Below are 25752 nucleotides of genomic sequence, written 5' to 3'. Positions count from 1 at the left end.
GAAATACTTAGTGTTGGCAATGTAGTCATGAAATGGAAACTTGTTGCTAAGACAAACATACCGTGGACACATTCTTTAGGAAATTTATATACTACACAGTAAAAGTCTTTAAAGTGCTAATATCCTATAACTTATTAATTCTACTTTTTACAACTGGCTATGGAAATAATAATAAGAGACAAAAAACCTTGTTATATACAAAGATGTTAGCCATTAGCATTAAATAATGAAAAACTAAAAGCAACCTTAATATCCTGAAATAGGATAATCTCGTTTCAAATAACCCACTCTTCAATCACCATTTCCTATTCTTTCCAGCTTACTCAGTTTACAAAGTAACCCAACCCCAACAATTGTTCTCACTGAGACAATCTAGTGATCCCAACAACTTTTCACTGTCCCTCAATCTTTGATGTTCTCTCTTCCTTCTTGACAAAGTTTAATTTGCAATCATTATACACCTCCCTTGCTTTTAAGACCCCTTGCCCTTCTCTCCCTTTGTAGTATACCTGCCTGGAAAAAACACTACTCTGGATCAACTCTCGACAGTTTTGAGCCTATACCTATGCCAGTAAATATGACCCAAGAAAAACAAAACCATGATGTTTATTTAAATTACTGATCAGTAAATTCAAAATGGTTCTTAGCAATAATAATGTCCTTCTATCCCCCTAAATCACTATTTCACACCTATTCCTCTCTCTTCAAACCAGCAACTCTCCAATCCATTGTCTCTCAGTTGATAATTTTGCCTATGACTTCACTGAAAAAAACTGAGGCAATTAGAAGAGAATTTCACAAGCTCCCAAAACCACATCCTATATCTTAACTGCATTTTTGTCCATATATTTTGATTTCCTGTTACTGTGGATTAACTATTCATGCTAGCATACTAAGTAACATCTCCTAGCTTTGCACTAAATTCCATATCCTCCTGACTCCAGTGATTATCCCCCATTCATAATGATCAATTTTTCCTACTTGATTATCACCGTAAAAGCATGTAGTTATTTCTCCTATCTTAAAAAAAAAAAAATAGAAAACAGAAACAAAAAATTCAACATAATTACCCTCTCTAGCTACTGTCCCATTTCTTTCATCCTTATAGCAAATTCCTTGAAAAATACCTCTAATTTTTCTACTTCTATTCCAATTAGGTTTTAGTACCTACCATTCTGCTCCACTTGTTTCTAGGATAAATTATAATCATGCTGAAAAATGCAATGGCTGTTTCTCTATCCTCATTTCGCAAAAACTATCTTCAGTATTTGACATGGTAAATCCTTCTCTCTTTCTCACTGTCCCTTGGCTTCTAGGAACTATACCTACCTGGTTTTCTCCTACTTTGCTACTTTCTACTTGTCTTCCTCATCTTTAAATGCTGGTTTATTCTCAGGCTCAATTCTTGAACTCTTCTCTATTTTATCTATACTCATTTCCCAAATAATCTCACCCATTCTCATGGCTTTCAATACCATGAATAACTGCCAAATTTATATTTTGAGCTTTGCTTCTCGTAATTTCAGATCTGAATATTTAAGAAGCTAACTGGACATCTCCTAGGCATCTCATTCCCAAAATATCCAAAATTGGGCTCCTGGTATCCCCACTAAACTAAATCCTCCTGTAGTCTTTCCCATCTCAGGTAACAGGAACACCATTTATCTACCTGCTCAGACCACAAGGCTCGATTCCTCCTCCTCACACATCTCTACATTCTAGCTGTCCACTTTATATTTAAAATCTATTCAGAATCCAATTACTTCTTACCTCAGTCCAAGCCACCACCATCTTTTTTTTTTTTTTTTTTTTTTTAAGACAGGGTCTCACTCTGTCATGCAGGAAGGAATGCAGTGGCATGATCACAGCTCACTGCAGCCTCAGCTTCCCAGGTTCTAGTGATCCTCCTGCCTCCACCTCCTGAGTAGCTAGGACTACAGGCATGCACCACCACACCTGGCTAATTTGAAAAAAAAATTTTGTAGAGACAGGGGCCCACTATGTTGCCCAGGCTGGTCTTGAACTCCTGAGCTCAAGGAATCGCCCACCTTGGCCTCCCTAAGTGCTGGGATTACAAGCATAAGCCACCCTGATGGTAGGCACGCCTGGCCCACCATCATCTTTTGTCTGTATTACCACATCAGCCTTCATCAGAACTGCTCTCAACCCCTGCAATTTACTCTCAACACAGCAACCAGAAGGATCAACTGAACTTAAATCACATTTTGTCCTTCTCTACTGAAAACTGCCATCCAACCAGAGTAAAAGTCAAACTCCTTACCACTGTCGACAACACCTTACATTGTCTACAACCTGCTCCATCTTACTTCCTACCACTTTTCTCATCATTCATGCTGTCCCATCCACAATGCCACTTTACTGTTCGTCACCAGGCACACTCCTGAATAGGTTCTGCCCTTCTTCCAGATAGTCACATATCTAGCCCCATCACTTCCTTCAGGTCTTTTTTCAAAAATCACCTGGTTAACTTCTCTAAATTTTCTACCCAAACACTATCGTTTTACATTCCCCCTCCCTGAGGTTATTTTTTCTCCTTAACACTTAATCATCATCCGAAATACTGTACATTTGACTTTTCTGTTTATTGTTTTTTCCATATTAAAATATAACCTCCATGAGGACAGAATATGGTCTACTTCATAGCCACATTTCAAGTGCCTAGAACAGTGCTTGGGCATCTAGTAGGCACTATAAATTATCTGTTAAATGAAGTGTTATTGAATAAATCAGGTTAGCATACCTCCCTTGGATATTATTACATAGCCATTAGTTTTTTAATGAAAAGTTTGATATGCCAGAGAAAAATGGGCATCCAAATCTTACATCACAAATACATCAAAGTCTCTCTGGGAAAGCAGCAGTAGCACCATGTATATACTGAAGACTACACATGGGCCTTAGAATAACACCAATCAGACTTCAAATCCTTGACTCTGTTTCCTCACAGTGTGACCACTGGCATATTATTTGAGCTTTCTGAAGCCTAATTTCTTCACAGGTAGGGATAAGAACCCTTTAATAATTCTGTTCTAAGAATAAGGGAAAATAATGCATATAAGTGACCCATCATATATTAAGGGCTAAGTAAGCTTCATTTCTAATACTTCACATTGATTGTCAAAATGTAATTCCTGGGCAACTTAGATAATACTTCTCTTTTTTTTTTTTCTTTTTTTTTTTCATTTTTATGCCAGGCAGTGAATATGTGAGCACTTTTATATTATTTTCTGGCTTTCAGCATATCTGAAATGTACCATAGTTTTTAAACAAGAAAAATACTTAACTTTTGACTAAAAACCGGCCAGAATTTCTCATACTTCCCTTTATATGGCTTTAGATCTCTGCATCCCGAAGCACAAATTTAAACATAAAAATTAGATTATCTGTTCGTATGTCTATCTGAATCAAAGTTTTTTTCCTTTTTAAAGATTTGCGGGTTATCCTAATATAAGTTAGAATTTTATTTTTATAATGTTTTTCTTTTTTAAAATTGAGATGGGTCTTGCTATGTTGTCCAGGCTGGTCTCAAACTCCTGGGCTCAAGTGATCCGCCTGCCTCGGCCTCCCAAAGTGCTAGGATTACAGGTGTGAGCCACCGTGCCTGGCCAAACTAGAATTTTAATACTTCTTACCTCTTCCCCATCAGGCAGAACATCAATAGACTGGAAGAAGATACTGATAAAGATGCTTCTATTAACAAAAAATTTCACACAGCAAAATTTAAGCTTCTCCATATGAAGACATTATTATCAAAATCTTCCTATAACACTTTTAGGGAAGAGGTGAAAAAAATATTTAAAAGTCGCGTCTTAACCAGGAGGCTCACTGACAGATATGGTTCTTAGAATAGAAGGTCATCACCCCAAAGGTCTTATAATTAAATTAAAGTAAAAACAATAGAGACCTTATAAACACATTTCACAACACCAAAGGCTGATTTTATACTTCTATATCAAAACATCAAACAATTTGATGATCATACCAATGGCCTGTAAAAATAATGGCACAAAACTATCTTCCCATGGACTTTTAAAAAGAACCAAAGCAAGAAAGTACTAGTTTACAACTAGAACCCATTCTCTTGTAAAAGAGACTTTTGTGGGAGGGAGGGAGTGTGCACAAGGAGTAGCATTTCCCATTTTACAGCAAGGCTCAATTAATATTATATCTGGTTAATGAATTGTAAATAAGGTGGTCATCTGATCATGATTAGAATGAGTTGTCAGGGTCTAAGCAAAAAAATCAGACACCCTGGAACCAACCCAAATGCCCATCAATGATAGACTGGATAAAGAAAATGTGGCACATATACACCATGGAATACTATGTAGCCATAAAAAAAGGATGAGTTCATGTCCTTTGCAGGGACATGGATGAAGCTGGAAACCATCATTCTCAGCAAATGATCACAAGATTAGAAAACCAAACAACACATGTTCTCGCTCATAAGTGGGAGCTGAACAATGAGAACACATGAACACAGGGGAGGGGAACATCACACACTGGGGCCTGTCAGGGGGTGGAGGGCTAGGGGAGGGATAGCATTAGAAGAAACACCTAACGTAGATGACACGTTAATGGGTGCAGCAAACCACCATGGCACGTGTATACCTATGTAACAAAACTGCATGTTCTGCACATGTATCCCAGAACTTAAAGTATAAAAAAAAAAAAAAAAAAAAAAGTATTCAGTTGAAAAAAAAAATCAGACACCCCTAAATATGAAGTTTAAAAAACTACAGTCATTTAAAAGTTGTTTTGGTTTTTATATTTTGTGGAATTGGGGAGTGAAGAAAGAGATGAAAATGGTGTAAGAAAGAATTACATGGAAACAATATTATACAAAGAGAACAGACTACCTTTGAGATCAGCACTTTATTTACCTGATGTGTTCCATTAACTTTCTAAACTCTTTTTCCCAGATTCTTCTCTATAGACAATTTTATGCCAACTGCCTGAGGCATATGGAGCTAGATTCAAAAGCATTTCTTTAGGAATATGAACTATAACTTTCCCCAAAAAACAAAGTATAGAAAATACTGCAAATGGCTGGGCGTGGTAGCTCATGCCTGTAATCCCAGTGCTTTGGGAGGCCAAGGCAGGCAGATTGCCTGAGTTCAGGAGTTCGAGACCAGCCTGGGCAACATGGTGAAACCCTGTCTCTACCAAAAATACAAAAAATTAGCTGGGCATGGTGGCATGCACCTGTAGTCCCAGCTACTTAGAAGGCTGAGGTGGGAGGATCACTTGAATGTGGGATGTCAAGGCTGCAAATGAGCCAAGATTGTGCCACTGCACTCCAGCTTGAGTAACAGAGGGAAGGGGAGGGGAGGGGAGGGGAGGGGGTGGGGAGGAGTGAAGGAGAGGGGAGAGGAGAGGAAAGGAAAGGAGAAAAAAGAAAAGTAAAGACTGCAGGTATAGGTGAAAGTCTGCTAAAAATCTGTTTTCTGAAAATGCCTTTTGGTATTCATACATTCATGTACTTAATTTTATAAGAAACCCCTTCAAGAGTAAGGATTGTCCATAGAACTGTGATTTTTTTTTTCAATAACATAGTGTGGTGAAATGAACAGGATGGCTTCCCCATCCTCAGATTCTTGATTTGCAGTTCCGAATATCTGTAGTACGTGAAAACCCATACTCTCTCCTCACTCATCATGATGACATACTTTTTACTTTCAGTAAAAGTACCCTTATTCATGGTACCTAAAAGAAAAGCAAATAGGGCCAGGCGCGGTGGCTCACGCCTGTAATCCCAGCACTTCGGGAGGCCAAGGCAGGTGGATCACAAGGTCAGGAGATCGAGACCATCCTGGCTAACCCGGCGAAACCCCGTCTCTACTAAAAATACAAAAAATTAGCCAGGCGTGGTGGCGGGCACCTGTAGTCCCAGCTACGCGGGAGGCTGAGGCAGGAGAATGGCGTGAACCCAGGAGGTGGAGCTTGCAGTGAGCGGAGATCGCGCCACTGCACTCCAGCCTGGGAGACAGCGCAAGACTTCATCTCAAAAAAAAAAAAAAAAGAAAAAGAAAAAAAGAAAAGCAAATAGTAGAGCAGCAGTTGGGTGACAGAATTAAAAAAAAAAAAAAAAAAAGAAGGGAAAACATCCACATGGGTCTTTTCTCTCTATATTAAAAATGTGGATGTATCTATTTCCATTTGATAAGGTTTGGTGATAGAAATGGGAATAGAACCTCTAGAAAAGGGAGGACAGAGTTGGTAAGAGAGAGTTAACATAAGAAAACTGGAGAGACTGTCTCCTAGAGGCTTTTGAGTAGGACCAAGGAAGGAGAGAGTGTTAGTTTAACAGAACCCATTCCCTTGTAAAAGGAGAAAAATAAGGTGGTCATATAATGTCTTGCCAGGTCCAAGTCAAAAATCAGACACATTCAAACATGAAGTTTAAAAAGGGAGGAGAAGGCCGGGCGCGGTGGCTCAAGCCTGTAATCCTAGCACTTTGGGAGGCCCAGAGGGGCTGATCATGAGGTCAGGAGATCGAGACCATCCTGGCTAACACGGTGAAACCCCGTTTCTACTAAAAAATACAAAAAACTAGCTGGGCGAGGTGGCAGGCGCCTGTAGTCCCAGCTACTCGGGAGGCTGAGGCAGGAGAATGGCGTAAACCCAGGAGGCGGAGCTTGCAGTGAGCTGAGATCCGGCCACTGCACTCCAGCCTGGGCGACAGAGCGAGACTCTGTCTCAAAAAAAAAAAAAAAGGGGGGGTGAGGAAGGAGTCACTCCATTAAAATTATTTTACTTTTAACCCTTTTCTCCAGGGGCTTGGGGGGTGGAAGAGAATAAAGAGATTAGAAATTGAATTGGCCAATCACTAAGCTCTTTGACTCATGCTTCCACTTATCATCCCCATCCTACAATATCAGCATAAAAGGCAACACAATTTTTCTCAAGTCCCAGCTCCAAGAGTGCCACAGACCCTCAACTCAAGAATTCCTTGGTTTATGGGGGCAGGAGGGAACAAATTCTATATTTTTAGGGTACATATAGGGTATTCACATGCCCTTTGAATTGAAAATCTCCTTGATTTTCTGGAGAGAAGTAGTTCAAAAGTATAACCCTTGCTTAGAGAAGAAAAAGTCAAATCAGTTAAAGCTTCTGTAGCCCCAGAGCAACCACAATTAGTTCTAGTGTAATATGTGCTCTATTTAATGTTTGCCTAAGATTATACTCTTGTTGGTCTCAGCATAGAAAGTGTTATTACAGATTGTCTTCTCTGCAACTTTAAAAAACATGCTTAAATGGAATGATAATTATCTTCTCTATGGAAGTGTTTTCTCCTGATGAGCCACCAACAAATCTAGAAAAAGGGAAAAGCTTGCTCTCCTTCACACTGGAATGAAAGCCACTTCAGTCGCATTATTCTACTTTTTTGAAATGTCTATTTTTAACTATAATCTAGTAGGATGGTAAACACATTTATGAATATAAGAAGTATAAACTTTAAACATCTACTGTCTAATAATTGATTTCAATCAATCAGTACTTTAAAAAGCCCCAAAATGCTTACTTTAATTTCAACTTGCTCTTCCATTTCTTTCGTTTTTATTGTAGTGTATTCCTTTTCAAGCCTAAGAAAGGAAAAAAAAAAAAGAGTTAAAGGTAATGTTTTCATTCAAAAGTAGTTATTAAATTACAAAATTTAAAAATACATATGAACATAAAATACAATTTATTTAGTTTCCTCTAGCTTGTAACTTGGAGATATTTGATGTGAGAAAAATCATGTAGCTTCATAAGTTCTTATTAAAAACTCACTTTACAAACGACAAAAATAAAAATCACACAAAAAGAAAATTTAGAAAGTGAAATGTATAAATCACAAAATACAACTGAGTTTACGATTCTATTCAGCTCTAAACTTACAAATGAAGCATCTATTCTTTTTCCTCAAATTAAAACACACCTGTAGGTTCAACTGGCTCTTAACTTAAAAATCCTGGTACCAACATGGACTTTTTTTTTTTTTTTTTTTTTTTTTTTGAGATGGAGTCTCGCTCTGTCTCCCAGCCTTGAGTGCAGTGGCCGGATCTTGGCTCACTGCAAGCTCCGCCTCCCGGGTTTACGCCATTCTCCTGCCTCAGCCTCCCGAGTAGCTGGGACTACAGGCGCCTGACACCTCGTCCGGCTAGTTTTTTTGTATTTTTTTAGTAGAGACGGGGTTTCACCGTGTTAGCCAGGATGGTCTCGATCTGACCTCGTGATCTGCCCGTCTCGGCCTCCCAAAGTGACTTTAAAAATTTTAATGAGGGAAAGAGGACAACTCTTCCTTACAGAAGAATTTCAATTAATAGACATAGGAGGAACAAGGTAAAGATAAAAATCACCTTTAGAATTCCACAGTAATAACCACTGCGGGAGGAAACACTAATGGATGCTAAAGTTAGTGGGTGCAAGTTTTAAGCATAGTCTCAAATTATTACTCCTAAAATATTTCGTGTTAAAGGAAAATACTAAATTTATAGTACAGAATCCTAGCAGACTGCACCTGAACTGATTAAGGTTACCATCACCAGTAATACATACTGACATCATGCATCCCTGTTAAGATGTACTGAGTTAAGTGAATTAACACAGGAACAGAAAATCAAAACCCATGTTCTCCCTCACAACTAGGAGCTAAACACTGGGTACTCAGGGACATGAAGATAGGAACAACAGACACTGAGGACTAATAGAAGGGGAAGGGAGGGAGGAGGACAAGGGCTGAAAAACTAACCGTTGGGTACTATGCTTGCTATCTGGGTGATGGGATCATTCATATATCAAACCTCAGCATCATGCAATATGCCCATGAAATAAATATGTGCATGTACCCCCGAATTTAAAATAAAGGTCAAAATTATTTAAAAATAAAAATAATTTAAAACATGACACTGGGCACAGTGGATCATGCCTCTAATCCCAGCACTTTGGGGGGCCCAAGTGGGCCAACTGCTTGAGGCCTGGAGTTCAAGACCAGCCTGGGCAACATGGTGAAACCCAGTCTCTACAAAAAATACAAAAATTAGCCAGGTGCAGTGGGTGCATGCCTGTAGTTGCAGGTACTCAGAGGCTGAGGTGGGAGGATTGCTTGAGCTGGGGAGGTCAAGGTTGCAGTGAGCAGTGATCAAGCCACTGCACTCCAGCCTGGGAAACAGAGTGGGACCCTTCCCCCCAATCCCCCAAAAGTGATAAACCATTAAAAAAAAAAAAAGATGTACTGAAAAGGGCATATCACCTCTGTGATCTGTCACTGATTGCAGGAGAGTAAGCATGATATGCAATTCTACTGTAAGTCTAAAATTACCTTTATAAAAATGTATAGGCCACACAAAAATTAGTACCACCAAATTTTTTTATCTTGCTCTTGACAAAAAATATTAATACCAAGTTTACTTCAAATGTAAACCAGACTAGGCTCCAAATAACTTATAGCTGCTTTCAAAAATAAAATTCTCCCTCAAAGGACAGAAATCTATTACTTATCTCATTTAGCTCACAACAACTTTTTAATATAAGTTGTTATACCCACTCTGAGGTTTAGAAAGCTTGAGAAACTTCTGTATGGTCACAGCTTTGACTGCTACATTACTCTGTCTCTCACTAAAGTGTATCTTAAAACAGGGGTCCTCAACCCTTGGGCAGTGGACCAATACCAGTCTGTGGCCTGTTAGGAACTGGGTCACACAGCAGTAGGTGGACGGCAGGCAAGTGAACATCACTGCCTGAGCTCCGCCTCCTGTCAGATCAGTGGCAGCATTAGATTCTCATAGGAGTGCAAACCCTATTGTGAATTGTGCATGCTGGGGATCTAGGTTGTGCGCTCCTTATGAGAATCTCATGGCTGATGATCTGACGTGAGGTGGAACAGTTTCAACCTGAAGCCATACCTGCAGCCTCCATAAGTGGATAAATGGTTTTCCATGAAAGCAGTCCCTAGTGCCAAAAAGGCTGGAGACCACTGTCTTAAAAGACTATCAGATAGCTGAAAGAATTTATTAAAGACTCCAAAGAGCTGCAAAACATTTTGAACAGCTGCACTATTAAGTTTATAGCCTTCACAAATGACTACTCTGAAGTAGTTATCATGACGCATTATGTAAAAACATCACTCATTTACACACCTAAAAATAAACCCTACTTATTTCACTCCACTGATAGTGTTTTTTAATAAACTTAATTTTTTTTAAAAAGTACTGTTTACAAAAAGACTGTGAAGATAGTACAGATATTCCATGTATCCCATCCCAGTTTCCCCTATTATTAATATGTTACAGTAGTATGGTACATTCCAGCCCGGGCGACAAAGCGAGACTCCGTTTCAAAAAAAAAAAAAAAATAACGAACCAATATTAACATATTGCTGTTACCTAAAGCCCATGACAGTTTTGAGGAGAACCTTGACAGTTTTGAGGAGTACTGGTCAGGTATTTTGTAGTTATCATTATGTGATCTTCAAATGGGACCATTATGTCCTTCAAATGGGATTTGTCTCATGTTTTTCTCATGATTATACTGGGGTTATTGGGTTTTCAGGAGGAAGACCACAGAAGTAAATGCCATTTTCATTACCTCATACTACGGGTACAAACTATCAACAGAACATCACTACTGATGTTGACCTTGATCACCTGGCTGAAGTGTAAATAACTTTCTCCAGTGTAAAGTTATTTGTTCCCCCTTCACTGACAGTGCTTTTAGACCCGCATTATAGTTTGTCTAAATCACTAGAAAATACTCATAATTGTTCTTTCTATGGCCAGTTTCATAACTCAATGTTTTCTATTCACTATTAACAGAGGGATCTTTTCTTAAAATGTTGATTTGGATCATGCCACACCCAGAGTGTCCATGGTTACTCATTACCTTCAGACTAAATTTCAAACATTTACAAAAAAGTAATCAAAGCTCTCTGGAGAAATAGCTCATTACTGCGCAGGAGCCAAGCAGGTATAAGTGGAACCTGGAACATTTTGTTGCCCTAAAGAGATGAAATTCCCAAAGAATAACGGGGAAAATATCCAAAGAACAATGCACCCAGCTTGCAAGGGTTCCCACTGGACAAAGCAGGGACAATTTAATAGTAATGGATTATAGCTCACTGAATAAAATAATTCATGAATTCACACTGATGTAAATAAATGAATAAATAAATGACGGTGAAGGGAAAGCTCTTCCTTACAGTAGAATGCTGATTAATAAATGAAGAACGAGGGAGTGTAGGAAAATCATAAATGGATACAAAACTGGTATGGTAAAGTTTGGTAAAGAAAGAGGTTACTACGGCCAGGCGCAGTGGCTTAACGCCTGTAATCCCAGCACTTTCGGAGGCGAAGCGGGCGGATCATGAGGTCAGGAGATCGAGACCATCCTGGCTAACACAGTGAAACCCCATCTCTACTAAAGATACAAAACATCAGCCGGGCGTGGTGGTGGGCGCCTGTAGTCCCAGCTACTCGGGAGGCTGAGGCAGGAGAATGGTGTGAACCTGGGAGGGGGAGCTTGCAGTGAGCCGAGATCGCGCTGCTGCACTTCAGCCTGGGCGACAGAGCGAGACTCCGTCTCAAAAAATTAAAAAAAAAAAAAAGAAAGAGGTTACTACATAATCTCAAAGTAGCCTGCCACAAATTACCTATTACAAAAGGGGAAATAACTTTACAGTAGTAAAATCTGGCAGACATCACCTTAATCAAGTGACCAAAGCTAACATTACCAGTTTTGAGAGAAAGCAATATCATATATATCATATGGTGAACCGAGAAGATATAATATCAGGGGTATACCTGCCAAAAATGCACAACCTGAATCTAATCCTGGGGAAATTCCAGAAAAACTCAAACTTCGAGATTTTCTACAAAATAATTGGCCTGTACATTCTTTAAATATATCAGAAACACAAAGACTGAGGAAATGTGTCAGATTAAAGAAAATCAAATAGGTATTAACACCTAAATCCTACACATGATCCTAGAACGGACCCTGGATGGAGGGTTGGGGAGATAGTTATACAGCATATTATTGTAACTGGTGATAAAATCTGAACATACACTGTGGATTAGATAATAATATTGTATCTATTAGGTTGGTCGAAAAGTAACTGTGGTTTTTGCCGTTGAAAGTAATGCAAAAATTGCAACTACTTTTGCACCAACCTAATATAATTTCCTTGTTTTGATTAACTACTGGGCTTATGTTAAAAGAGAGAAAAGTAGTTGTTCATAGGAAGTACACATTCAAGTATTCATGGGTAAAAGGCACAATATCTAAATTTACTCTCAAATGGACCTCCCCCAAAATGGGAATGGATTTTACATACATACACACACATACACACACACACACACACACACACACACTACATTTACATACGCATATGGAGGAGAGAGGATAATAAAGCAAATGGGATGAAATGTAAATAATTGCTGAGTCTTGGTAAAGAGTATATCAGATCCCTGGTACTATATTTGTAACTTTTTTATAAGTTTAAAAGTAAACCAACATAAAAATTCACCAAAAAAAGTCAAAGGCTAAGACTCAACTCTTACAACTTTTATGTAGTAAAGGAACCTCTGAGCCTTTGTACTTATTACCGTTCTTCTCAAAATGCCCTCCTTCTCTTCACCTGGCCAACCTTTATTACAGCAGAGAGTAAAATTTTTAACACCAGATCATGTCACTTTTCTCAAAATCCTCTACTGGCTTCCCTTCAGATGTGGAAAAAGTCTGGCCCACGAGGAGGACAATAACCAACAAAACGTTTGACAGTAACGAAAACGTGCTAGATCTGTATTGTCCAACAGAGTAGCCATTAGCCATATGTGACTAATTAGCACTTGAAATATAACTGATGAAATAAATTTTTAATCATATTTAGACTAAATAGCCACATGTGGGGGGTAATGGCTACCACAGTAGATGGCACGGCTTTAAATACCCCAGCCCCCTACCATGTTTCTGACCTCACTGCTCACCACACTCCTATTTGCCTATGCTACTCCAGTCCCATCGGTTTTCTTCCTTTTCGTTTTTTGCAGAGATGGGGTTTTACTATGTTGCCCAGGCTGGTCTCAAACTCCTGGGCTCAATGGATCCTCCCACCTCAGCCTCTCAAAGTGCTGGGATTATAGGTGTGAGCCACTGTGCCCAGCCTCTCACCAGTTTTCTATCCCTTGAATGTATCAATCACATTCTTGCCTCAGTCTTTACATTTACTGTTATCTTACTGTAGGATATACTTCCCCCAGATAATCCCATGACTCCCACTCTTACTTCCCTCTGGTGTCGGCTCAAATAGTACCTTATCAGCCTGTGAGCCCTATCTCTGCATGCCCTGGTCTAAAAGAGTGCCCATCTCTCCATGTCCTTTATCTGGCTTTGTTTTCTTCATGGCACTTTCACTGATGGATGTTACGCTGTATATCGTTCTATGTCAGTCTTCTGTATTTCAGTAAGTTCCATATCAGCAGGGATTTTCTGTTGCAGTCATAATTCAACCCTAGCAATTAGAAACAAAGGTCTTCAGCCAGTCATGGTGGCTCATGCCTGTAATCCCAGTACTTTCAGAGGCCGAGGCGGGTGGTTCACCCGAGGTCAGGAATTTGAGACCAGCCTGGCCAACATAGTGAAACCCAGTCTGTACTAAAAATACAAAAAAAAAAAAAAAAAAAAAATTAGCTGGACATGGTGGCATGCGCCTGTAGTCCCAGCTACTCAGGAGGCTGAGGTCTGAACCTTGGAGGCGGAGGTTGCAATGAGCCGAGATTGCACCGTTGCACTCCAGCCTGAGGGGCAGAGCAAGACTCCGACTCAAAAAAAAAGAAAAAGAAAGAAACCAAGGTCTCCAAAATTGTACTCAGGTATTATCTCCTTCAGAGAACTACCTGAAACTTCCTCCTCTGCCATCATCCTTGCCATGTCTGTGGTCTTATTTTTCTGCTCATGTATCTGCTAAAAGAATGTTTCCTCATATACATTTTAAAGACTTCTAAATTTTGTTTTATCTCAAGTGTAAATATAGTTAAAAAGGACGTACCGTTGTAATTTATATGTACTTTAAAATTTTTCCACTGCAACTTAAGTGACATTTATCTTATTTATGGACAACGTCTACTCTAGGACCTAACTGGCAAAGGCAGTCGTTATTATTAAACCAATGAGCCAAATTATATTTACTTCCTCTCATTAAAGTGTTGCGTTCACTTTTCAATTCAAATAAACATGAATTAATAATTTGTCCCATAATTACAATTCTACTTCTGAATTCTAATTGTAAGAAAGATAAAGCAGGCTTGCCAAGCATTTCTCAGCTGGATGAAAACAGAAACCCAAATTAGAAATTAGAAAAATTCCATTTTTCGGATTGGCTTCCAAGATGGCCAAATATGAACAGCTCCGGTCTGCAGCTCCCGACGAGACTGACACAGAAGACAGGGAATTTCTGCATTTCCAACTGAGATACCTAGTTCATCTCACTGGCACCGGTTGGACAGTGGGTGCACCCCACAGAGGGCAAGCAGAAGCAGGGTGGGGCATCGCCTCACCCAGGAAGCACAAGGGGTCGGGGGGATTTCCATTTCCTAGCCAAGGCAGACCATGACAGACTATAGTTGGAGAAACTGTACACTCCTACACTCCTGAGCAAATACTGAGCTTTTCCCACAGTCTTAGCAACCAGCAGACTAGGAGATACCATCCGGTGCCTGGCTTGGCGGGTCCCACGCTCATGGAGCCTTGCTCACTTCTAGCACAGCAGTATGAGATCGACATTCAAGGCTGCAGCCTGGCGGTGGGAGAGGTGTCCACCATTGCTGAGGCTTGAGTAGCTCAGAGTGTAAACAAAGAGGCCTGGAAGCACGAACTGGGCAGAGACCACCACAGCACAGAAAGGCCTACTGCCTCTATAGATTCCTCCTCTGCGGACAGGGCATAGAACAAAAGGCAGCAGACAGCTTCTCCAGACGTAAATGTTCCCATCTCACAGCTCTGAAGAGAGCAGTGGTTCTCTCAGCATGGCGTTTGAGCTCCAAGAATGGACAGACTGCCTCCTCAAGTGGGTCCCTGACTCCCGTGTAGCCTGACTGGGAAACACTTCCCAGTAGGGGATGACAGACACCTCAAACAGGCGGGTGCCCCTCTGGGATGAAGCTTCCAGAGGAAGGATTGGGCAGCAATATTTGCTGTTCTGCAGCCTCTGCTGGTGATACCCAGGTCTGGAGTGGACCTCCAGCAAACTCCAACAGATCTGCATCTGAAGGGTCTATTAGAAGAAAAACTAACAAAGAGAAAGAAATAGCATCAACATCAACAAAAAGGACTTCCACACCAAAACCCCATCCGTAGGTCACCAACATCACAGGCCAAAGGTAGATAAAACCACAAAGACAAGGAGAAACCAGAGAAGCTGAAAATTCCATAACACAGAGCACCTCTTCTCCTCCAAAGGATTGCAGCTCCTCACCAGCAAGAGAACAAAATTGGATGGAGAATGAGTTTGACAAGTTGACAGAAGTAGGTTTCAGAAGGTCGGTAATAACAAACTTCTCTGAGCTAAAGGACCATGTTCTAACCCATCACAAGGAAGCTAAAACCTTGAAAAAAAGGTTAGATGATTGGCTAACTAGAGTGTAGAGAAGACCTTAAATGACCTGATGAAGCTGAAAAACATGGCACAAGAACTTCATGACACATGCACAAGCTTCAATAGCTGATTCAATCAAGTGGAAGAAAGCGACTGAAGATCAAATTAATGAAATAAAAAGAGAAGACAGATTAGAGAAAAAAAGAGTGGAAAGAAATGAACACAGCCTCCAAGACATACAGGACTATGTGAAAAGACCAAACATACATTTGATTGGTGTACCAGAAAGTGACGGGGACAACGGAACCAAGTTAGAAAACACTCTTCACGATATTATCCAAGAGAACTTCCCTAATCTAGCAAGGTAGGACAACATTCAAGTTGAGGAAATACAGAGACCACCACAAAGATACTCCTTGAAAAGAGCAATTCTAAGACACATAAAATGTCAGATTCACCAAGGTTGAAATAAAGGAAAAAAAAATGTTAAGGGCAGCCACAGAGAAGGGTCGGGTTACTTACAAAGGGAAGCCCATCAGACTAATAGTGGATCTCTAGGAATAAACCCTACAAGCCAGAAGAGAGTTGGGTCCCACATTCAACGTTCTTAAAGAAAATAACTTTCAACCCAGAATCACATATCCAGCCAAACTAAGCTTCAGAAGCGAAGGAGAAATAAAATCTTTTACAGACAAGGAAATGCTGAGAGATTTTGTCACCACCAGGCCTGCCTTACAAGAGCTCCTGAAGGAGGCACGAAACATTGAAAGGAGCAACTGGTACCATCCACCACAAAAACATGCCAAATTGTAAAGACCAGTGATACTATGAAGAAACTATATCAATTAATGGGCAAAATAAGCAGCTAACATCACAATGATGACAGAATCAAATTTAAACATAACAATATTAACCTTAAATGTAAAAGGGCTAAATGCCCCAGTTAAAAGACACAGACTGGCAAATTAGATAACGGTCAAGACCCATCGGTGTGCTGTATTCAGGAGACCCATCTCACGTGCAAAGATGCACACAGGCTCAAAATAAAGGGATGGAGGAAGATCTACCAAGCAAATGGAAAGCAAAAAAAAGGAGGGGTTGCAATCCTAGTCTCTGATAAAACAGACTTTAAACCAACAAAGATCAAAAGAGACAAAGAAGGCCACTACATAATGGTAAAGAGATCAATTCAGCAAGAGCTAACTATCCTAAATATATATGCACCCAATACAGGAGCACCCAGATTCATAAAGCAAGTCCTTAAGAGACCTACAAAGAGACTTAGATTCCCACACAATAATAATGGGAGACTTTAACACTCCACTGTCAATATTAGACAGATCAACAAGACAGAAGGTTAACAAGGATATCCAGGACTTGAACTCAGCTCTGGACCAAGCAGACCTACTAGACATCTACAGAACTCTCCACCCCAAATCAACAGAATATACATTCTTCTCAGCACCACACTGCACTTACTCTAAAATTGACCACGTAATTGGTAGTAAACACTCATCAGCAAATGTAAAAGAACAGGAATCACAATAAACTGTCTCTCAGACCACAGTGCAGTCAAATTAGAACTCAGGATTAAGAAACTCACTCAAAATTGCACAACTACATGGAAACTGAGCAACCTGCTCCTGAATGATTACTGAGTAAATACTAAAATGAAGGCAGAAATAAAGATGTTCTTTGAAATCAATGAGAACAAAGATACAATGTACCAGAATCTCTGGGACACATTTAAAGCAGTGCATTGAGGGAAATGTATAGCACTAAATGCCCACAAGAGAAAGCAGAAAAGATCTAAATTCAACACACTAACACCACAATTAAAAGAACTAGAGAAGCAAGAGCAAACAAATTCAAAAGCTAGCAGAAGGCAAGAAATAACTAAGATCAGAGCAGAACTGAAGGAGACAGAGACATAAAACACCCTTCAAAACATCAATGAATTCAGGAGCTGGTTTTTTGAAGAGATTAACAAAATAGACCGCTAGCAAGACTAATAAAGAAGGAAAGAGAGAAGAATCAAATAGATGCAATAAAAAATGATAAAGGGGATATCACCACCGATCCCACAGATATACAAACTACCATCAGAGAATACTATAAACACCTTTATGCAAATAAACTAGAAAATCTAGGAGAAATGAATAAAATCCTGGAAACATACATGCTCCCAAGACTAAACCAGGAAGAAGTAGAATCTCTGAATAGACCAATTAACAGGTTCTGAAACTGAGGCAATAACCAACGGCCTACCAACCAAAAAAAGTCCAGGACCAGATGAATTCACAGCCAAATTCTTCCAGAGGTACAAAAAAGAGCTTGTACCATTCCTTCTGAAACTATTTCAATCAATAGAAAAAGAGGGAATCCTCCCTAACTCATTTTATGAGGCCAGCATCATCCTGATACCAAAGCCTGGTAGAGACACAACAAAAAAAGAGAATTTTAGGCCAATACCCCTGATGAACATCGATGTGAAAATCCTCAATAAAATATTGGCAAACCGAATCCAGCAGCACATCAAAAAGCTTATCCACCATGATCAAGTCAGTTTCATTCCTGGGATGCAAGGCTGGTTCAACATACGCAAATCAATAAACATAATCCATCACATAAACAGAACCAATGAAAAAAACCACATGATTATCTCAATAGATGCAGAAAAGGCCTTTGACAAAAGTCAACAGCCTTCATGCTAAAAACTCTCAATAAATTTGGTATTGATGGAACATATCTCAAAATAATAAGAGCTATTTATAACAAACCCACAGCCAATATCATACTGAATGGGCAAAAGCTGGAAGCATTCCCTTTGAAAACTGGCACAAGACAGGGATGCCCTCTCTCACCACTCCTATTCAAAGCAGTGTTAGAAGTTCTGGCCAGGGCAATCTGGCAAGAGAAAGAAATAAAGGGTATTCAATTAGAAAAAGAGGAAGTCAAATTGTCCCTGTTTGCAGATGACATGGTTGTATATTTAGAAAACCCCATCGTCTCAGCCCAAAATCTCCTTATGCTGATAAGCAACTTCAGCAAAGTCTCAGGATACAAAATCAATGTGCAAAAATCACAAGTATTTCTATACACCAATAATAGAGAGCCAACAAATCATGAGTGAACTCACATTAACAATTGCTACAAAGAGAATAAAATACCTAGGAATCCAACTTGCAAGGGATGTGAAGGACCTCTTCAAGGAGAACTACAAATCACTGCTCAACAAAAGAAGAAGACACACACAAATGGAAGAACATTCCATGCTCATGGATAGGAAGAATCAATATTCTGAAAATGGCCATACTGCCCAAGGTAATTTATAGATTCACTGCTATCCCCATCAAGTTACCAATGACTTTCTTCACAGAATTGGAAAAAACTAAAGTTCTTATGGAACCAAAACAGAGCCCACATAGCCAAGACAATCCTAAGCAAAAGAACAAACCTGGAGGCATCATGCTACCTGACTTCAAACTATACTACAAGGCTACAATAACCAAAACAGCATGGTACTGGTACCAAAACAGAGATATAGACCAATGGAACAGAACAGAGGCCTCAGAAATAACACCACACATCTACAACCATCTGATCTTTGACAAACCTGACGAAAACAAAATATGGGAAAAGGATTCCCTATTTAATAAATGATGCTGGGAAAACTGGCTAGCCATATGTAGAAAGCTGGAACTGGATCCCTTCCTTACACCATATACCAAAATTAACTCAGGATGGATTAAAGACTTAAATGTAAGATCTGACACCATAAAAACTCTAGAAGAAAACCTAGGCAGTACCATTCAGGACATAGGCATGGGCAAAGACTTCCTGACTAGAACACCAAAAGCAATGGCAACAAAAGCCTAAACAGACAAATGGGATCTAATTAAACTAAAGAGCTTCTGCACAGCACAAGAAACTATCATCAGAGTGAACAGGCAACCTGGGAGAAAATCTTTGCAATCTACCCATCTGACGAAGGGCTAATATCCAGAATCTACAAAGAACTCAAACAAATTTACAAGAAAAAAACAAACAACCCCATCAAAAAGTGGGCAAAGGATATGAACAAATACTTCTCAAAAGAAGACATTTATGCAGCCAACAGACATATGAAAACATGCTTATCATCACTGGTCATCAGAGAATGCAAATCAAAACCACAATGAGATACCATCTCACACCAGTTAGAATGGCAATCATTAAAGTCAGAAAACAACAGATGCTGGAGAGGATGTGAAGAAATAGGGATGCTTTTATACTGTTGGTGGGACTGTAAACTAGTTCAACCATTGTAGAAGACAGTGTGGCGATTCCTCAAGGATCTAGAACTAGAAATACCATTTGACCCAGCAATCCCATTACTGGGTATATACCCAAAGGATTATAAATTATGCTATTATAAAGACACATGCACATGTATGTTTATTGTGGCACTATTCACAATAGCAAAGACTTGGAACCAACCTAAATGTCCATCAATGATAGACTGGATTAAGAAAATGTGGCACATATATACCATGGAATACTATGCAGCCATAATAAAGGATGGGTTCATGTCCTTTGCAGGGACATGGATGAAGCTGGAAACCATGATTCTTTTTTTTTTTTTTTTTTTAATTTATTTATTATTATTATACTTTAAGTTGTAGGGTACATGTGCATAACATGCAGGTTTGTTACATATGTATACTTGTGCCATGTTGGTGTGCTGCACCCATCAACTCATCATTTACATCAGGTATAACTCCCAATGCAATCCCTCCCCCCTCCCCCCTCCCCATGATAGGCCCCTGTGTGTGATGTTCCCCTTCCTGAGTCCAAGTGATCTCATTGTTCAGTTCCCACCTATGAGTGAGAACATGCGGTGTTTGGTTTTCTGTTCCTGTGACAGTTTGCTAAGAATGATGGTGGAAACCATGATTCTAAGTAAACTAGGACAAGGACAGAAAAACCAAACACCATATGTTCTCACTCATAGGTGGGAGCTGAACAAAACCTGTACGTTGTGCACATGTACCCTAGAACTTAAAGTATAATAATAATAGTAATAAAGAAAACTTCCACTTTTCTTGCTTTGCTCTCTCGGGGGATACTCCCTCATGAGCAAGTCATTCTGAAACTGTTCTTTTTGTTTAGAGCTGCAGAGATTTTTTATAAACTAAAGTAATGTACCATAGTAAGATCTAGATTGGCTGACAGGTTTTCCTTCCTTCCTTTAATAAAGTGGGAGAAGGCACGCTGTAAAAGGGAAGGTGCGAAGAAGAACCAAGGCACCTCTACTACAGAAATGTTATCAGACAGATAAACTGTAGGAAAGAATATGGATAGAAATTGAAAATCTACTTAACTAAGCTCTGAACATTTTCCTGACACCCCGCAGACTGTGTATGCCAGTTTGAAGACATACGGGTTAGGTATCTCTAACATATAATTTTAATAATCTGTTATATATTTGCATGTAATAAACCATTTACTTTTCTGTGCTGCCACCCTCCAACCAACAGGAAGCTTGAGTATTTTTTAGAGGTACGTCCAGTTGTGAGTTTATTATATATTCCAAGACTGATACTTGGTAGAAATGAACAAGACTTATCTTTTAATACTGACAAAAGATTACAACCCAGATTACAAACAACTAGCAACCACTAAGAAGTCAAAGCAGTATGAAGTAGACACTGCAAGAGAAAAGGGAGGAAAAAAAAAATAGAAGAAAAATATGAAGCCAATAAACGTATGAAAAGATGCTTACTCTTATTAACAATCAGGGAAATGTAAATTAAGTAGAAAATGAGACATTTTATACTGGCCACAATGAGAACTCATACACTGCTAGGTTAGATTATAAATTAGTGTCAGTTTGGCAAAATTTTGTGATGCTGAACACAGCCTACTTTGCAATGTTAAAGCATTCTGAATACAAGCCTGCAAGCCCTTAATAATGCCCCCTGTGATTGATAAAAATTAAGCAGATTGGCAAAAATTAAGAATAACCAAGCACTGATGACAAAGTAGAACAATGAGACCATTTTTTTAGACAGGGTCTCACTCTGTTACTCAGGCTGGAGTGCAGTGGCACAATCGTGGATCACTGCAGCCAGGACCACCCAGGCTCAAGTGATCCTCCCACCTTGGCCTCTTGAGTAGCTAGGACCACAGGTGTGCTGGTGCCACCACACCCAGCTAATTTTTGTAGAGACAAAGTTTCACCATGTTGCCCAGGCTGGTCTCAAACTCCTAGGCGCAAACAATCTGCCTGCCTCAGCCTCCCAAAGTGAAAGGACTACAGGTGTTAACCACCGCACCTGGCCACAATAAGAACTCATATACTGCTGGGTTAGACTATAAACTAGTGTCACTTCGGCAAAATTTTGTGATGTTCAACACAACTTACTTTGCAACATTAAAACATTCTGAATATAGGCCTGTAAGTCCTTAATAATGCCCCCTGAAAAAGAATAGACTAATTCAAAAGAATACCATTCCCACTAACTCTTTTCTCTGGAATTTGGTAATTAAAGGGACTAATGAAGTTTTTTTGTTTTGTTTAAGAGAGAGGGTCTTACTCTGTCACCCAGGCTGGAGTGCAGTGCTGTGATCATAGCTCACTGCAGCCTCCAACTCCAGACTCAAGCCATCTTCCCACCTCAGCCTATGGAGAAGCCAGGACTACAGGCACCTGGTTAGCTTTTTTTATTTCTTGCAGAGATGGGGTCTCGCTATGTTGCCCAGGTTGGTCTCAAACTCCCAGGCTCAAGCGATCCTCTTGCCTGGGCCTCCCAAAGTGCTGGTATTGTGGGTGTGAGCCACCATGCCTGGCTGAAATAATGAAGTGTTTATATGTGTTTCCAGTAGAATGAAGTTAGCTGCAGTTAAAGAAGAAAAGGTTATGAGGAAAGCTGACTGATAAAAGTAAGAAGAATGACATTTTAAAAATCATGCTTTTGTTATCCTAAATGAAACAATTTAACATGAAAAGTATCCCCAGTGATACTTTTTTTTTTGGAGACAGAGTCTCACTCTGTTGCCAAGGCTGAAGTACAGTGACGCAATCACAGCTCACTGCATCCTTGACTTCTCAAGTGATTCTCCCAACTTAGTCTCTTGAGTAGCTGGAACTAAAGGTGCACACCACCACACCTGGCTAATTTTTGGTCTTTTTTTTTTTTTCTTTCCTTTAGAGACAGGATTTCACCATGTTACCTAGGCTGGTCTTGAATTCCTGGCCTCAAGTGATCTGCCTACCTCGGCCTCCCAAAGTACTGGGATTATAGGTGTGAGCCACTGTGCCTGGCCCTCAATAATACTTTTGAGCAGACTGAGTCAAGAGGTGGAAAGTCATAAGGAACTGGATATTCTTACGATGCCAAAATATTAACTTACAAAGTACTTACTAGGTGCCAAGAGGGCCATCACAGCTATTATAATAAAGAAATCTGTCATTACCTTAATCTAGTCATCAATCATGGCATCTCTAATAACAGTGAGACAGACATTATACATCTTTTAAGATGAATAAAGTACATGGTATCACCTATTAAGTACTCTTGCCAGAAATGTTCATGCTTAATTAGATTAAGTCTTCACATTAGCTCCCAGTTTATAGAAAACACAAGAGATACAGAAGTTAAATGAGATGACAAGGAAATAATCAGATGAATCCTTCAGGTTTGATATTCTCCGTAAAACTGACTTGGTCTCTTCAACAAGTCAATATATTAAAAAGGAAGATTGGAATAGGTAGTGCTGATCTAAATTTTTGAAAATGTAAGTGAACAACCGAATACAATGCAATCAATGGCAAGGAAATTTTTGGCACAACTGAGGAAATGTGAACATAGACTGAGTATTAGGCAATATTATGGAATTACTGTTAAGTGGTGAAAGCAATGTGGTAAAGGAGGCAAATTACTTTATGGACATGAATACTGACGTATTAAAGAGTAATACGTATGTGACACGTATTAAAGTGTCACAATTTCTGAGCTTTACTTTGAAATACTTCGAAAAAAATAAATGACAAAATATTAACAATATTTACTTTGAAATACTTTGAAAAAAATAAATATGACAAAATATTAACAATTGTTAAATGCAGACAATAAGCAATGGATATTTATTATTCTATTTTTCTGTATGTCTGAAAATTTTCCCAAGTGAAAAAAAGCAAATAGAATGTGACCTGTAGCTAATGAGTAAAATCTACTGTTTCCTTCGCAGCTAAGCTTCATAAAAGGAAAATGAAATGCTATGTTGAGGAAGGTTTTATTTTGTTGCTTCCAAGTCAGAACTAAAAATTATTTTCTTAGATTGAAGAAAATGAAACAACAGAGAGAGAGAGATTGAAGATAGCGGACAGAAGGAATAGTTAATGGAGCAAGGAGCTGGAAGAGATGGAAATGAGTAACATCATGTATTCTGAATTAGCATTATAAAGGAAAAAAATACTGTATTCTACAAGGAGAATAAAAAGAACATAGCTAAGTCTACAAGCTGGAAGACAGCAAGTTTAGGAAGTTTGAAAATGATTGCTGAATTAGGAATAAGGTAATCTGGTGAGAGTTAAGTATGGCAAAAAGGGGATGGGAGTTTGGGAAGAATGGTAAGGTTTGAAGTAACCACTGTGAGGAATCAGATAATTAATCAAAGCCAATATAAACACACATGGAAGGCCACTGGAAACATAATTTACTGTCAGCAATCTCAGTAACTATGCAACAACAATTGGCTACATGAATACAGGAAACAAAAGGGCAGAGGAAGTACAGTTGTTCATATCAGAAGAAGGCTTTTACACCTCAATCTAGAGATCTTGATAAAGCAGAATGGGGAGAGCATGAATAAGGAAGTGAAAGAACTAGGGGGCCAGAAATCTGATAAGTAAACAGGATTAATTGAAATTTCAGAAATGGATTGTACATATGACAAGATCTATACAAGGAGAATTAGTTACCAAGAAGGTTAAGGAACCTCATTCTCTATCAGACTTCTAAAGTAAAATAAATTCTCTGCCTGGCTAGTGTGAGTTCAATGTGGTTTTACCACGTGACAAAAATTGAGGTAATTCATTTTTATCAGTTACAAGGCACAGCAGCTTTTTGGTCTATATGATGTCTCCACATGATGGTAGTTACTTAAAATGTATCAACATGATGGTGCTTATTTAAAACATCACAAGCAACTTATTAATAATAAAAGTTGAAGCTAAAAAATTGGCTCAGCTTGCTTTTGTCAATTAGAGCTAACTTTTTAATTTTTTTTAAAGAGATAAGGTATCACTATGTTACCTAGGCTGATTGTGAACTCCTGAGCTCAAGCAATCCTCCTGCTTCAGCCTCCCGAGTAGCTGGGACTACACATCATTTGTGCATGGAAAAGCTAACTAATTTTAATAACAAAATTCTCACTCATATTTAAATATACTTTGTGGAGTAGGAATATCCATGGGAGTAGTATGTTGTACATGTTAATGTAATTTCATATTGCAGCAGAAAAGAAACTGCTAACTGCTAGCATACAGTATTGTTTTCATTTCAAAGCATTTTATGCCATAGAAAGTACATGACCACAGGTTAAGAATTAAGTGCTGGAAGCTAGAGAAATCATGGCTATTATTTTAATTAATACACTTAATCTGTTTCAAAAATAAAACTAATGAGCCAAGACTGTTTATTTTGAACTTTTAGGACATGCATACCCAAAAAAGCTTCATTAGAAAGTAGCACAACAAATAAAATTTGAACAGGTGCAGCGGCTAACATCTGTAATCCCCACATTTTAGGAGGTTGAGATGGGAGGATTACTTGAGCCCAGGGGTTCGAGACCAGCCTGGGCAACACAGTGAGACTCTGTCTCTACAAAAATATTTTTTAAATTAGCCAGGCATGGTGGTGTGCACCTGTAGTACACCTGTACTTTAGTAGAGACAGGGTACTTCCCGTACTTAGGAAGCTGATGTGGGAGGACCACCTGAACCCAGGATTTCAAGGCTACAGTGAGCAGCCATGATCACACCACTGTACTCCAGCATGGGTGACAGAGCAAAAGCCTGTCTCTAAAATAAATAAATAAATTTTTAAGTTCTCAATCCATACCTCATGTCTATCTTGCTGGTTATGCTAATTTTGAACTTAAGTGACACTCTG

The 25752-nt window shown here is 39.1% G+C and overlaps 1 protein-coding gene across 9 annotated transcripts in view; it reads right to left on the bottom strand.

Moving 5' to 3' along the window:
• The window catches only part of LOC105485393 (ecotropic viral integration site 5), a 288203-nt gene that overhangs the window by 157058 nt on the left and 105393 nt on the right, over positions 1-25752 (bottom strand). For all 9 annotated transcript variants that reach the window (XM_011747705.2, XM_011747712.3, XM_011747708.3 and 6 more), the window contains one exon: positions 7547-7607. In XM_011747705.2, the coding sequence (XP_011746007.1) occupies positions 7547-7607 (61 nt within the window). The remainder of the gene's footprint in view (positions 1-7546; positions 7608-25752) is intronic.

This window comes from Macaca nemestrina, chromosome 1, assembly GCF_043159975.1.
Source record: "Macaca nemestrina isolate mMacNem1 chromosome 1, mMacNem.hap1, whole genome shotgun sequence".
NCBI classification, from domain to species: Eukaryota; Metazoa; Chordata; class Mammalia; order Primates; family Cercopithecidae; genus Macaca; species Macaca nemestrina.
This window is presented reverse-complemented; position numbering and strand designations above follow the sequence as displayed.